This window comes from Physcomitrium patens, chromosome 24, assembly GCF_059467195.1.
Source record: "Physcomitrium patens ecotype Gransden chromosome 24, ASM5946719v1, whole genome shotgun sequence".
NCBI classification, from domain to species: Eukaryota; Viridiplantae; Streptophyta; class Bryopsida; order Funariales; family Funariaceae; genus Physcomitrium; species Physcomitrium patens.
In genome coordinates this window covers 8,149,928-8,163,773 of record NC_143433.1, presented here as the reverse complement: position 1 = coordinate 8,163,773, position 13,846 = coordinate 8,149,928, and the positions used below count along the sequence as shown (strand labels likewise).

The 13,846-nt window shown below is 29.1% G+C and overlaps 1 protein-coding gene across 1 annotated transcript; it reads left to right on the top strand.

Moving 5' to 3' along the window:
* The first annotated feature begins 8,724 nt into the window (after positions 1 to 8,724).
* Positions 8,725 to 11,576, top strand: LOC112276829 (uncharacterized). Its single transcript, XM_024508570.3, has 6 exons — positions 8,725 to 8,813; positions 8,927 to 9,214; positions 9,733 to 9,784; positions 10,163 to 10,315; positions 10,590 to 11,057; positions 11,283 to 11,576. The coding sequence occupies exons 2-6, from the start codon at positions 8,936 to 8,938 to the stop codon at positions 11,351 to 11,353; spliced, it is 1,023 nt and encodes a 340-aa protein (XP_024364338.1). The 5' UTR covers positions 8,725 to 8,813; positions 8,927 to 8,935; the 3' UTR covers positions 11,354 to 11,576.
* The last annotated feature ends 2,270 nt before the right edge of the window (positions 11,577 to 13,846 follow it).

Here is a 13,846-nt window from a genome sequence, read left to right as displayed (position 1 = left end):
TCTTGCAAATTAAAATATATATTTTATAAAGTCAACACATTTTAAAGGTCCTATAGAACATTGTTACATAGCTTTTAGTTAAGAGTATATATAGAGGCAAGAATGAAGCCTTCTTCACTCTTGTAAATGCCTTTTTAGTCATAAGTTTATTTTAAGATTTTCTAGTCTTCTTGTCTTTTACAATAGCCATTTTAATTTAATATTATATCATCTTTGAATATTTTTTTGGTCTTTTTGAGTGACATAAGAGTATATTGAGGATTTCTTTCTTTGAGGTTTATATCTTTGATAGTTATCTAAATAATAGATAACAAAATCATCAAGAAACTTACAAAAGATATCATTCATTAGTTTTTGAAAAGTAATTGGCACATTTGTGAGTCCAAAAGGTATGATATTATATTTAAAATATCCATATTTGGTAAAAATATACTTTTTTATTCATTTTATTTTTATGCATACTAAGTTATATGTTCTTTATAGATATATTTTTATATAGAAATTTGCTGGATTGAATTGATCAAGAAGTCTTGAAATCAAAAGTAGAAGTTACCTATTTTTTATGGTGATTCTATTGAGCCTTCAATAGTTGACATAAATTTGTAAAGTTTTGTCTTTTTTCTCCACAAATAAGAATGAGTCTTGATTAGAGATTTAAAATGGCATATGAAGTTCTTTGCCAAATTTTCATTAATATACTATTTAAATGCAATCAATTTATTTTGTAGTAGGTTATAAATTGGACTAAATAGTGGTTGAATTTTTTTTTTAAATCAATAGAATAATAAAAAAAAACAATGCTTTGGAAGTATATTTATATTTTCTTTTTCAAAAAAGTCTTGATAATCTTAGTATTACCTTGGAATGCCATTTGAAATCTTTTTTTTCATTACTAATTGGTGTGGCATATATTACAAAAGTTGATCCTTATTTTAAACCATGCATGAAAGCTTTTGCACATATTAATTATAATTTGGATATATTAGTCTGATGGATTTCTACTTGACTAACAAAATCTTAGGCTAAACTATGAAAAAAATCAAGATTACAAGAAATTTAATCTATTTAAGGATTATAATTTTTTAGCTACACTAATCTTAAAATAATTAGATTAAAAGGATATTTAATCACATTAAATATTACTAAGCTATTAGACCACTAGTTATTTTATCTAAAAAAATAATTTTATATATAATATCTTTAAAAGATAATAAACAACCATCTATTATTTCTATATGCATAAGTTTGATGTTCTTAATTAAAGATGTATCTTATTTTTGAACAAAATCTTTATTTATAAAACAAGTTGAAACTCTTGAATCTAATCAGGCTAAGACTTTAAAAATGTTTGGTCTTAAAAATATTTCTATTATAAAATAAGATGAAAGAACTGAAGAAAAAATAGAATCTTTATTAGATGTTACATTGTTGTAAGATAATATGAGTATATAGTAAAAAATAAAAATATGGATATTATTATAGAGGAGCCTAATAAAAAGATATAGTAAAAAAATAAGAATAAATGATACAAAGGTAGTAAAAAAATTAGTCTTAATGCTACCTTTTATAGAAAAAACTTTGATTTATTTTATAGAGGAATAAATGAGCCAAATCAAAATAAATGAGATAAGAAATTAATATAAGAATGTTTAAGAAAAAATTAAAAATATATTAAAGTAAAAATTATTTCAAATTACCAAAACTTGATATCTAAAGACAACTGATTATCACCCTGGATTAAAATCAAACCTCAAGGCATAAAACTAAGTATCTACAATGATTCTAAAGTTCTTTTGTCAATTAAAGAGTAAAATTTGAGAGCAAATTTGAGAGAAGATTTTTCAATATTATTTTTATTTCATTTGAATTAATATTGATATTTTGAAAGATTTTCAAAGTTAATGATGTATTCAATGGATTTAGATTTTGAGAAATAAAATTAATTTTTAAATTTTAGGAATTTATAAGTTTTATAGTATATTTATAGATAAAAATTAGATATATTATTATTGTGCTTTTTATAAATGAATGTAAAAAATTTAAGGTCAATTAAACAATTAGATTGATACATATAAAGATTTTTATAGATTATGATCTCAAATAATTAAAATTTAGGATCAATTAAGGATTTTATAATCTAACAATATTTTCTAATTTGATTGAAAAAAAATTGATAAAAATATTTTAGACTAGAATATCTACACACAATTCAAATTAAAGAGCAATTAAATAATTCAATATAGAAAAATCTATATTAAAAGTTTAATATTTAAATTGAAGAATGAAGAAAGCCAACAATGAAGAGGTTTTGGAAGCTTTGCTTGATATTGGTATGTGTAATCTACTTCAATTTTTTTGTACTTGTTGGTTACTTAGTTGTTGTAAGGTGTGAAAGTTTTGAATCAAAATTGTTAGTTTAATTATTAGTTATTGAATTTTTAATCTTCTAAATGATTATTAAGACTTTTTTAAGATTTAAGAATTGATTAAATATTGATTATTGTTAGTTTAGGATTTAGGATTTTATTAGGATTTTATTAGAATTTTATTGGAATTTAGAATTTTGTTTCGATTTTATAAGAATTTAACTAAGAATTGATTAGGATTTATTTAAGGTTTTTCTAAGCTTTAATTAGGATTTTATCAAGATTTATTAAGATTGATCTAGGATTTAGAGTTTTATTAGGGTTTCATTAGGATTTGATCTAGGATTTGATTAAATTTTATTAGAATTAAATTAAGGTTTGAATAGGATTTATTTATTATTTTATTAAGTTTTTTTTTAGGATTCTTTATTATTTATTTAAAATTTTTATTTCTAATATTTTTTAAAGATCATTATTATTTCTTTTCAATTTTTTTTAATATTTCTTGAAGATTATTGTTATTAATTTAAATATTTTTTTATATTTGAGATTAATTTATGAATTTTTTATATTTCTTTTGTATCTTCATTTAAATTTACTTTGGATTGATTAAAATTTAATTAGAATTATTAAAAATTACTTAAATTTTATTTAAAATTCTATTAAACTTGGTAGGATTGTTGTTGATTTTTTACTTACCTTTTAAAATTAGGTGCCTTGTGTATTTTCAAGCAAAAATACATGTAATATGACAATGCAAGATTCCAACCACATTGTCCTATTATAGCTATAAAATTTTATTTTTTGACATCTTGTCTTTTTTGGCAACTATGCTCTTCATTTTGTAATTATGTTGCTTCTTTGGAAAATATTGAGTAATATACTTAATTCTCTATAATATAGGCATAAATCTTCTTAACGACAATGAATCTTTTTTTGCATAATAAGAGATTTAAATCATATTGTATCAATTTGCATATGCTTTGGTTAAGATAAGTAAGCTTCCAAAATCTTAGAAGGTATTTATATGGCTTGATCTATACTTTTTCAATCAAATCTTTATTATTGGCATTTTTTAAGAATTAATTGTGACATACAATGACTTCAGTAATAAATTACTCTAATAAATCTATTATTGGCATTATCAACAATAAATCTTTGATAATATTTTTTAATCCATATCAAAATTGATTAATAAAGGTTTTTTCATTCCAATCTACATTGCAAGTACGATTTTGGAGTTCAGCAATATATATAGTAGCTGAATATGATCCTTGTCATAGCAATATGAGTTTGGTCTATATTATCTTTTTGCAATTATTTTTTCTAAATATAGCTGTAATACTTTTAAAAATGAATCCAAATCATAGAATAGTCATGAATATTTTTTTATCAAAGGTGCAAATCAAGAGAGAACACTCTTAGAAAAAAATACTCTAATGAATCCAACTTGAATGAATCTGTTAAAGTATTGAGAAAGATACAACCTTAGATAAAGCTTTACTTATTGTAGAAACCTTCAAAAATTTGATCTTATTCTATCAAACTTCTCAAGTATATTTATCCTTGGCTTCCTTATACTTGTAGAAGCAATTTTTTTGGATTTAGTTGTGGACTTGATATATTTGTTTTTCTTAACAATATAACTTCTTGGCATAGATTTTGAACTTCATTGTTGACTTCTTCCATAGGCATGGAAATAATACCTCCATGGTTCACATTAGAAATTTGTGAGATTTCTATTCTTAGAATATTGACAAGTTTTTAAAGATCTGCAAGAATTACAAATCTATTCTCACTTCTGTTGAGAGTAGCATCTATAATCTTTTCTTCTTTATACAATACAAAAAAATTCAAAAAATTAAATTAGAGGATGGTAATCTACAACCTCTAATATCAAATGAAAATTTCCATAATGAAAAATAATTTACTTTTTAAAAAAAAAAATAGTATTAGAAAACTAAATTATTTTTTTAAAGCTAGATATTTTGTAACTTTTAAAATACAACAATAGAAGTGAGGTAATTTATTTACTTCTAAAATAAGATAAAAATGATAAGTTAGTATTTTCGTAAAATTATCAAAGACATAAAACTTGAAGAACTAAAAAATCGAGATACTCTTATATTACTCAAAAAGATTGGATAATCACTCAAAGATGATATAATATTAAATTATAGTGGTTGTTGCCAAAACAAAAAAGACTAAAAGACTTAAAACAAGAATAAAGACTAGAAAGACATTGATAAGAGTGAAGAAAACTTCACTCTTGCTTTTATATATATACTATCTAATTAAGAATTATGTGACAATGTATTATAGGACCTCCAACATATGTTTACTTTGTTAGACACATGTCTTAATTTGCAAGACAAGTTTTCTATGTGTACACCATGTAGTTAGCTTGTTCCACAAGTTATTAATATTTGTGGCACATGTTTAACTTGTTGACTAAGTTTCTAACCTATCAATCAATTACAAATACGTGTAAAGTCAAAATTGCATCAATAAAGCTTTTATGAAGCTTTTTTAAAAGATGTTATGAAATTAATCTACTTTTACTTACTTTTATGTAACTATATTGGTAATTATTAGAATAAATATATATATCTCTGATATACTATACTAACAACCAATATTCTAATATAATAGCAAAATAACATAATAATATCAAAAAAAACATTTAAGAGAGATAATATATAAATATATATAGACTCTATTTCAATCTATCATACTATAAGCTGAATAGAAGAAGATATGTTTTTAAATAAAAGATGATGAATCAATATACAAATAAGTCAATATATCTTTTATATCACAAAAGAAAAATCGAAAAATGCAAGTATAAGTAGAAGAAGATCCTAAAGCTTTATTAAATAGTTTAATCTCAATAGTCAAGTAAATTCTTACAATATAAGCTTTCTATCTCTCATAATCACTCATAAGAATTGACTTGACAAATATGTCAAGTCATGGAAGTTTTTTTTACCTAAGTATTTAAACTTTAATTGATATTAAAAAATTCAACTAACTAAAAAAACTAAATAGATGAAAAACCACTATATGAAATTAAATTATATATATCTAAGGAGATTTGGCATCTAATATTATATTACATGAGAGATAGTATATATTGAAGTAAAAATCAAGTCTTTTTGTTAAAATCTTTCTTACTTTTAGTCTTGTTTGAAGTATCTTTAGTTTTCTTGTCTTCAGCAATAGCTATTTTAGTTTAATATTATACCATCTTTAAGTAATTATCTACTCTTTTTTAATGACAAAAGAGTGTATCAATTGTTTGATTCTTTGTGATTTATGACTTTAATATTAGTAAAGAATAAATTAATAAATTAGAATTTTTTTATGGATTTGATTCTATATTTATGCTTATATATAATGTTCTATTCTTATGGTTAAGCTATTAGTTATATTTCTAATCATCTTTCTATAGTCAATAACTAGTTTTACTATACATGCTTTGTTCTTAAGAGTTCTTTTTTTTAGTTGATTGTGATTGTTAATCTTTGATGTTTAGTATCTATACAACCATCAATTGTATTTATGTCTTTACTTGTCTTTTAAAAAATAAGTGGTTTATATTTTATTCTAATTATTTATTAAAAATACCAATATATTTATATTTTTGTTGAATTATAGTTCATAAACCATACTTTATCTTCTAATGTTTGCATTATAATGCACAATATTTATATTATGTATTGGAGAAGCTTGTCACTACTAGGTAGAACAACCTCTATTGTATCTTCATTTTTTCTCAAACTATTGTAATTAAATTATTATGTCTGTTTTTTAATCTTCAAATCTTTGATTGTATTTTATTTTTTTTTATTTTTTTATTATTTTGATGTGCAACTCTACATGTATCTTTTATTGAAAGCTTTTGATTTATTACTAGGTTTAAGAATAGTACCACCTCATATGTAGCAATTGTGTTGTTTTTGGCAATCAACACTCATGACTTAATCATCTTTTATTACTTTAGTGATTTTTATTTATATTTCTTTTTCTAATATGTTCTTTTATTTTTTCAAATTTATTTTTGATAAAATATTTTTTATTAGATATTAATTATTTTATAAACTAATTCTATAATTTTACATTTGCCATTAATAAATCATGGCTTGTTTATTATGAGGATCTTATATAAAATTTGTTTGTATTCATATTACTAGTATTTTTAAAATCCATATTTATATTCTTTAAATTTTATAATAATGTTGTACTGGTATGATATCTTTTTCATTTATATTATTATTTTTTAAATAATTTTTCACCATGTAGAATTTAAACTACTATTATGTAATATACATATGTTGGATTGTGTCTGTTTTTTGTTGTAGTTAGATGTTTTGTCTTTGTTTTTCTTAAGTAGATTACACTCCTTCATATATTTCTTTGTAAAAAATAAAACCAATAGCATATTAAAAAAATTATTATAATCTATTAATAGTTTTTAAAAAATTATATTTATTACAATACTTTCTAATTTCTAGTCTGCTCTTGCATTCAAAGTTATACAAAATATTTGTTTTGAGAAGTGGCTATTCCATTATAAAACTTAAGATTGAAAAGGTCTATCTTCCATAAATTATGATATTGAGACATATTAGATCAAGTATTTTATTTCTACTTTCACTATTGGATCTTTATAAATTAGATCTCTTTAAAACAGTATGAATTAAAATAAAATTATAATAGTTCCAACCAAAGCCATATATAAAAGATTCACAATGACAAAATTTTATTAGATGTAGCCATCTTATATTTCTTTGGATTCTACAAGCATTTTACAAATTTGGTAATTTTCTCTCATTTTTCATCTTTGCAAATTTGTATATTGTATTGACTTCTTAAATTATTGATACTTATGATTTGTCTTTCTAAAAATTGTCTTTTTAAGCATACAATTTCATTCTATTTGATAATCCAACCTTGAACTTAATTTAAAAATTTAATTTTGATTATTTTCAAAACTATCATGCTCTTATATATTGTCCATTGTTGAACAACTTACACTCTCTTTATATCTCCTTCTTATGTACAATCTAGATAGACAAGACACCAAAAATAAATAAATAAAGAAAATGAATAATAACAGCTAGCAACATTAGAAAACACGTGGCTCCATGCACTGCAGCCTTTGATGCTCACTCTCCGCTATTTTGAGAGTACAAATCCTTATAATGTTGCAAAACCCAATATATCTTCTACAAAGCATTTTGATAGTGTCTCATATTTGCCAATAAAGGGAATGGATCATTTTTTCTTTATATATATACTTTATATTTTTCCTCTCTCTCTCTCTCTCTCTCTCTCTCTCTCTATATATATATATAAATCTTTTTTTCTTTTTCTTTTTGCATACTGGTTTATATGCATGATGACACTTACTATGCCAAATTCACTTACATATACTTCAGAACAATGTTGTTGAAATTATTATAATATTTACATGTTCACAGATTTTGAAGAATACTTTTAACAATGAATTTGAAGATATCCTCTCTGTGCACACACATGGACGTGAAGTGCGAAGCTGTTAATGTGTAAGGACCTACATGTTCACAATTACAAGTACTTTTTCTATTCTAAAAAAACAAACAACAATCATTGGTGGACTTGGAATGGACTCGGAACCTTTTATAAGAAGAATGGTTGTTTTTGGGTTAGTGCAAGGGCAGCTTCTAGCAAGATCTAGAGGTTGGTTAAGGGGCCATGACACAATTTATAGTAGTTTGACGTTAATCTAAACAAAAAATGATTCCCATGCCTATTGCGTTTATGTAAAATCTACCTTAATTTTTTTCAAAAAAGTACTAGTTGGTGCATATATCTTACAAACTTAACATAAAACTATTGAAAAGTTGTAGGCAAAAAGGTGGACGGCACAATCCAAGATTCTTAATAACAATTAGGGTGTGGTGGATTTAAGAATCCCATGTTATGAGAATCCCACTCTAATTATTCTCCTAAATTTAGTTAAAGCCAATAATTCTAAGTCCAATTCGCCGAGTGGACCCTATCCACACCAGCGCAGTCAATCCGAGACTTTCCCAGAATACACTAAATCTAATAAAGTACCACCCAATGGCCGCCGACTCAATAATATCCAGCCTCACTATTATTATACCAGACTATATGCCACATACCCTCGATCGGAAACGCGTTCATTCACCGACGTTATCGCTAATCACATCCGAAAGCTGTTTTGCATTCATCCACTCGCATATTATAGGGGGGGAGTTGTCTCCCCTACAGGCACGTCGCCCCGGCTTCCCGTGCGGCCAAGTACTAAACGAGCTGCATTGCCTATTATGCTGTAGCAAATTTGCGTTTCTCGCTGCACATCGTATTGGAATTGTGCTTGTTGGGTCTTCTCTAAGCTTCTCCGCAGATTTTTAGAGCCTCTCTAAGTCCATTTTTCAGGTGAGATCTAGTGGCAGAGTGAGGTTTGTGAAGCATTTTAAAATTTTTTGAGATAACTTCGGTTTTGGGTTTTTAACGTTTGGTTTGTTACGTTCTCGTTTTTGGGGTTTCAGCACTCGAAGATGGATTTTCTTATGAATGCAGCGAAGATTGCTCAAGATGTGAAAGGTGATGGGAAGAAGAAGGAAGGGGGAGAGTCAGGGGGGTTTGGTGATATGTTGGGTGGGTTCATGGGCGGAGGTGAGAAGCAGAAGCCGAAGCCCAGGCGAGATGACGGAGAGTACGACGAGGAGAGGCCTCACGGGAGCAGATACGGTGATGATGAAGCGCCTCATAAAAGCCAGTCTGGAAGCGCAGGGCACAAGAAACCATCGACCGGCGAGCTTTTTAGCAGTGCCCAGGTGAGACTCTTCTGATTCGTAGTGCATGGAGGTTCTGTACACGATTCTAAACACTAAATCGTAACTTGCAGGATGAGTGGTTGTGGCCATATTTCAGCTTCTCCTAAGACAACTTTAAGTTATCTGCAATGTTTACGTGAGCGTTACCGTTGTTTGTTTTTTTATTGTTGTTGTTGTTGTTATCTTCCGAAGCTTCAGAGACAACCATTTTCTTTGAGAGTGTTTTTTTAGAGTAATGGTCTTGTCCTTCATGATTGAAATATTTTATCTATAGCTCTTCCGATTAGTGCTAGAGACTCCCATTATTGTAGATTCACGGTATCTTCCGTAGGGGATGTTCACTGCACATGTGCTTATTAGGTTAGACGTTGATGATGCTTAATCAACACTTTACACATTGTTGTCTTTGTTTGAATTCAACCACGATTAGACTTTTTCTTAAAATTACAGGAATTGTTGTGCATTTTTTGAAGGATGATGCGCTCATCCCTCTTTGCGCGTTTGTTTTCGCCCTGCAGGTCTTGTACCAAGCTGCATCCGGCGGGAAAGTTGATCAAGGCAAGCTTGCAGGTACAATGTGAACATGATTTTACTGGATCAATCAATTTTAGAACGTAAGAGGACATCACTGACTACGCTAACATGTCAAAATGAAGGGTTTAAGTCGCCGAGGCCTTAATCAGCAGTATTCAACTTTGCATGGTGTTTGCGATGCGACCGTTGCCCGAGTCTGTTTTTCTTTCGTGATTATTTTTTGTCGCTTTCCTTCGAAGCATGCCACTGAGAAAACTCAAAGGGCCGACTTGTCATCATAGAATCGACGTATTGTTCGTACGTACCTCGTCGATTCGAACTATTTTAGGAAAAATGAATGGGATTGATAGAGGTGGCTAACTAGTATAGAGTGAAAGACTATCTTATTCAAATTACCATCATTCCTGATAACAGGGGCTGCGTCCGACTTGCTCGATGGATTGTCAATGTATGGAGGAGAGAAGTCCCCCTATTCTGCATATGCGCAGCAGGCTAGTTCCTATCTAGACGGCTACGGAAACAAGCACGAGGCTCCAGGTGCCCACGGTTCGGCGAAACCCCACAGTGGTAAGTTTCAAGACCTCAATTGGGTCACAATCTTAGTCGAGCTATTCCTTTTACACCATTTCGAATCGGTGTATATAGTAGCTCTGGTATTGAAAATTAGATGCTTGTACTGCAATATCCGTAAAGAAGCAGCTATGACTGGGAACTTATCGGGTGTAATGGCTGAACTGTGCATGATTTCTGTGTTTTAATAATTAACATGTTGATGACCTTAATAACTACAGGATTGTTGAGACACGCCATCCCTAACTCGCAATTGGGTGCTTTTATCTAGGTCGTGGTCAGTCAAGTGGTGAGGACGAAGACTATCATCCTTCCAAACCCCGACCCTCGAAGTACGATGATGAAGAGTCTGAGTCTCGGCCAACCAAGCCCCGTCCTTCACGACATGATGACGAAGACTCAGAATCTCGTCCAGCAAAACCTCGTCCTTCACAATATGATAACGAAGACTCAGAATCTCGTCCAGCTAAACCTCGTCCTTCGCACTACGATGATGAAAACTCAGAATCTCGTCCAGCTAAACCTCGTCCTTCACACTATGATGATGAAGACTCAGAATCTCGTCCAGCTAAACCTCGTCCTTCACAATATGATGATGGAGACTCAGAGTCTCGCCCTTCCAGGCCCCGACCTTCCAAGTATGAGTCCGAGGAATCTGAGTACGGTGGCCGACCGTCGCAGCGCGAGGAAGAGCATGGAGGTAACCGTCGGCCTCAGAAATCCCTATATGGCGATGAAGGTGCGGCTTATATGTTACCTACCTGAACAGTCTTCTATCGTCTATGCTTGCGGGTGTGCCATCTCGTCTGGGATAATATGCTATTGATGAACAGGACTGATTAGAAGGGTATTTCACGTGAATGCTGTCAATGCTGTGATTTTTGAGCTCCAGTGTTATCACCCTAAAGTTGGTTTTTTCAAGAATGAAACTGATCTGGTCACATTTGCATTCTCGATTCTGCAGGATATGGCTCCAGGACTGATAACAACCAGGAGGAGGAATCAGAGAAGCCCAAGAAGTCCTGGTATGATTAGAGTGATGTCACAAAACGATGTCCTTCATCAGGAATGTACACATTGTTTCTCGTCTAGCTGCGTGGAAGGGGTTGGTTCTTGAGATGTGACCCGACAAGCCTTGTATGCAATATTCTACCTTTTTCAATGTCCGAATAACCGTTGTATAAATGGATCTGATCATTCAAATCATATTGAATCATCACACATGACCACTGGTCGTGTGCTACATTTATTTCTCTTAGATGTGAAATTGAACCCGGATATTGTGGCTAGTAATTTGTTTCGAGCAGAGAAATCATCCTCTGGTGAAACTTCGTGCACTTGCGAGAAGTTAATTTCATGTTTTTTGTTTCATTTGTGATGAAATAATGTCATATTCTCTGCTGTCTTAATATTGAATAATGAATCAGGTGATGCCTTAACTGTTGGGTATTAGTGATCAAATCTCAGTGTAACCAAAATGTTTGGGACTTTGAAACAATTCAAAACATCTGGGTGTTTTTTTTTTATTTTATTTTACTGTTTACTAGAGAATATATCCACTCTGTCATGCTGTGTATCATCATGAATCATAAGAAATATTTCTTACTCCATGTAAAAAAACAAACAAAGAATGTAGCCAAAGGACTTCTAATGAGACTTCCCTGTACACATTCACACAGACACTCTACTGCTCAAATACTTCGTCTGCAGACATGTCAAACCAACAAAGCAACACATGAGTCCAGGAAGAGTAAGACGAATAGAAGAAATTATTTTCTTATACCTAATCCTTACAAAGATTTATCTAATGACTTTCTGAACTGTTAACATCACAAAAAAAAAAAAAAAAAAAAAAAAAAAAACATTGAAACATTTCATTAATAAAAAATACAATGACAAGATAAAGTTTCAACAAATCAATCGAAATGTATTAACAATAATAAACATAAAACCTTATAAAGATGGTATGTAGATAGAAAAGTTAAAAAATCATTCAAATCATAAGAAAAAAATTGGAGTTGCTACAAAAAAACTAACTATTAAATATGTAAAAAGAAATAGAAGCAAAAAAAATTGAACATCCATAATTGAAGATTTTTCTAAATATAAAAATATTTTAAAAGCAAACATGTGATATATTGGATATTATTGCAAATGGATTAAAAACATTGGCAGTAGAGAGCTTGTATCAAGGGTGTGAATCTTGAAGAAAGAAAATCCTCAATACACTCTTATATCACTAAAAAGAATTAGAAAGTCACTTAACGATAATATATTATTGAACTAGAATGGCTATTTCCAAAAACAAGAAGACTAAAAAGTCTAGAAATAAGACTAAGGACTAGAAAGACATTGACAAGAGTGAAGAAGGCTTTATTCTTGCCTCCATATATTCTCTTAATTAGGAGACATGTGGCAATGTTCTATAGGACTTCCCAAACATGTTGACTTTACAAGACACATATCTTAAATTGCAAGACAAGTTTTTTATATAAATACCACATGGTTAGCTTGTTCCACAAACTATCAATACATGGTTAACTTCTTGATCAAATTTCTAACCTATCAATCAACTACAAACATATGTAAAGTCAAAATAATATCTATGAAGCTTCTAGGAAGTTTTTCTAAAAGATATTATGAAATTTTATCTATTTTTATCTACTTCTACCATATTTACTAGAGTACTTATGTATATCCATGACATTATCCCTCCTTCTAAGGATGAATTCCACGAGGATTGATCTTCATATGTTGAGGAAATCTAAGATGCAACAAATTATATTTGCTACATATTCTAATCTTTGTTTTCGTCAAAAATAGTTGATAAGTCCTCTTAGCTATCAATAGTGTTTCATACTAGGGCAAGAAGACCACCATGTTATTTGATTGTTGTTAAGGCCTTCATAACTTTATTCAAATAAAATATTTGACACACCATCAAAAATTGTTCCCACTCCTAATAAAATCACCAAACATTGGGAGTCTCTTCTAAGGTTGTGATATCAAACACCTTATATCTTGCCATCTATTTGAAGGACATGTTATTCTTGAGGATCTTCATCTCGATTTCATTGTCTGACAAATTGTGACAATTGTAATGTTTTGTCTAATAAGACTGTAAATAAAAAATCTTAAATTGAATTTGTTGAATGCTGGTTCTCCATCGCCTAAGCATTATAAATACACAAAAGCCACAAAGACAAATAAAAAATAAAATGTTATTTTCTTTTGATCTTTTTTTTTATAACAAAGATCATCTATTCTTCATCTTGGTTTTGATAGATGTGATTGATAAAAAGCTTCAACTGTCTTTACTACATTTATAAGATTCTTTGTTGGCTCCTATGTACGTTCACTAATATCATATTTATAACAATGAATAAGATATCCTAACCTATTTTGGTGCTGCCTTGAATCTAATACTTCTTCCACCTCAAATTCTTGATTATTATCCATTTCTATAGAAGGAGGTGGCATTTGTCTTCTTCCCAAGATATTTACTATCTTATATGGCTCAAGAAGAGA

Bases quoted from the DNA above. Each gene is read 5' to 3' on its own strand.
- LOC112276829 (XM_024508570.3), top strand. From the start codon at position 8,936: ATGGATTTTCTTATGAATGCAGCGAAGATTGCTCAAGATGTGAAAGGT. The intron at 9,785-10,162 runs GTACAATGTGAA...TCCTGATAACAG, and splicing joins TGATCAAGGCAAGCTTGCAG to GGGCTGCGTCCGACTTGCTC. The intron at 10,316-10,589 runs GTAAGTTTCAAG...GCTTTTATCTAG, and splicing joins TTCGGCGAAACCCCACAGTG to GTCGTGGTCAGTCAAGTGGT.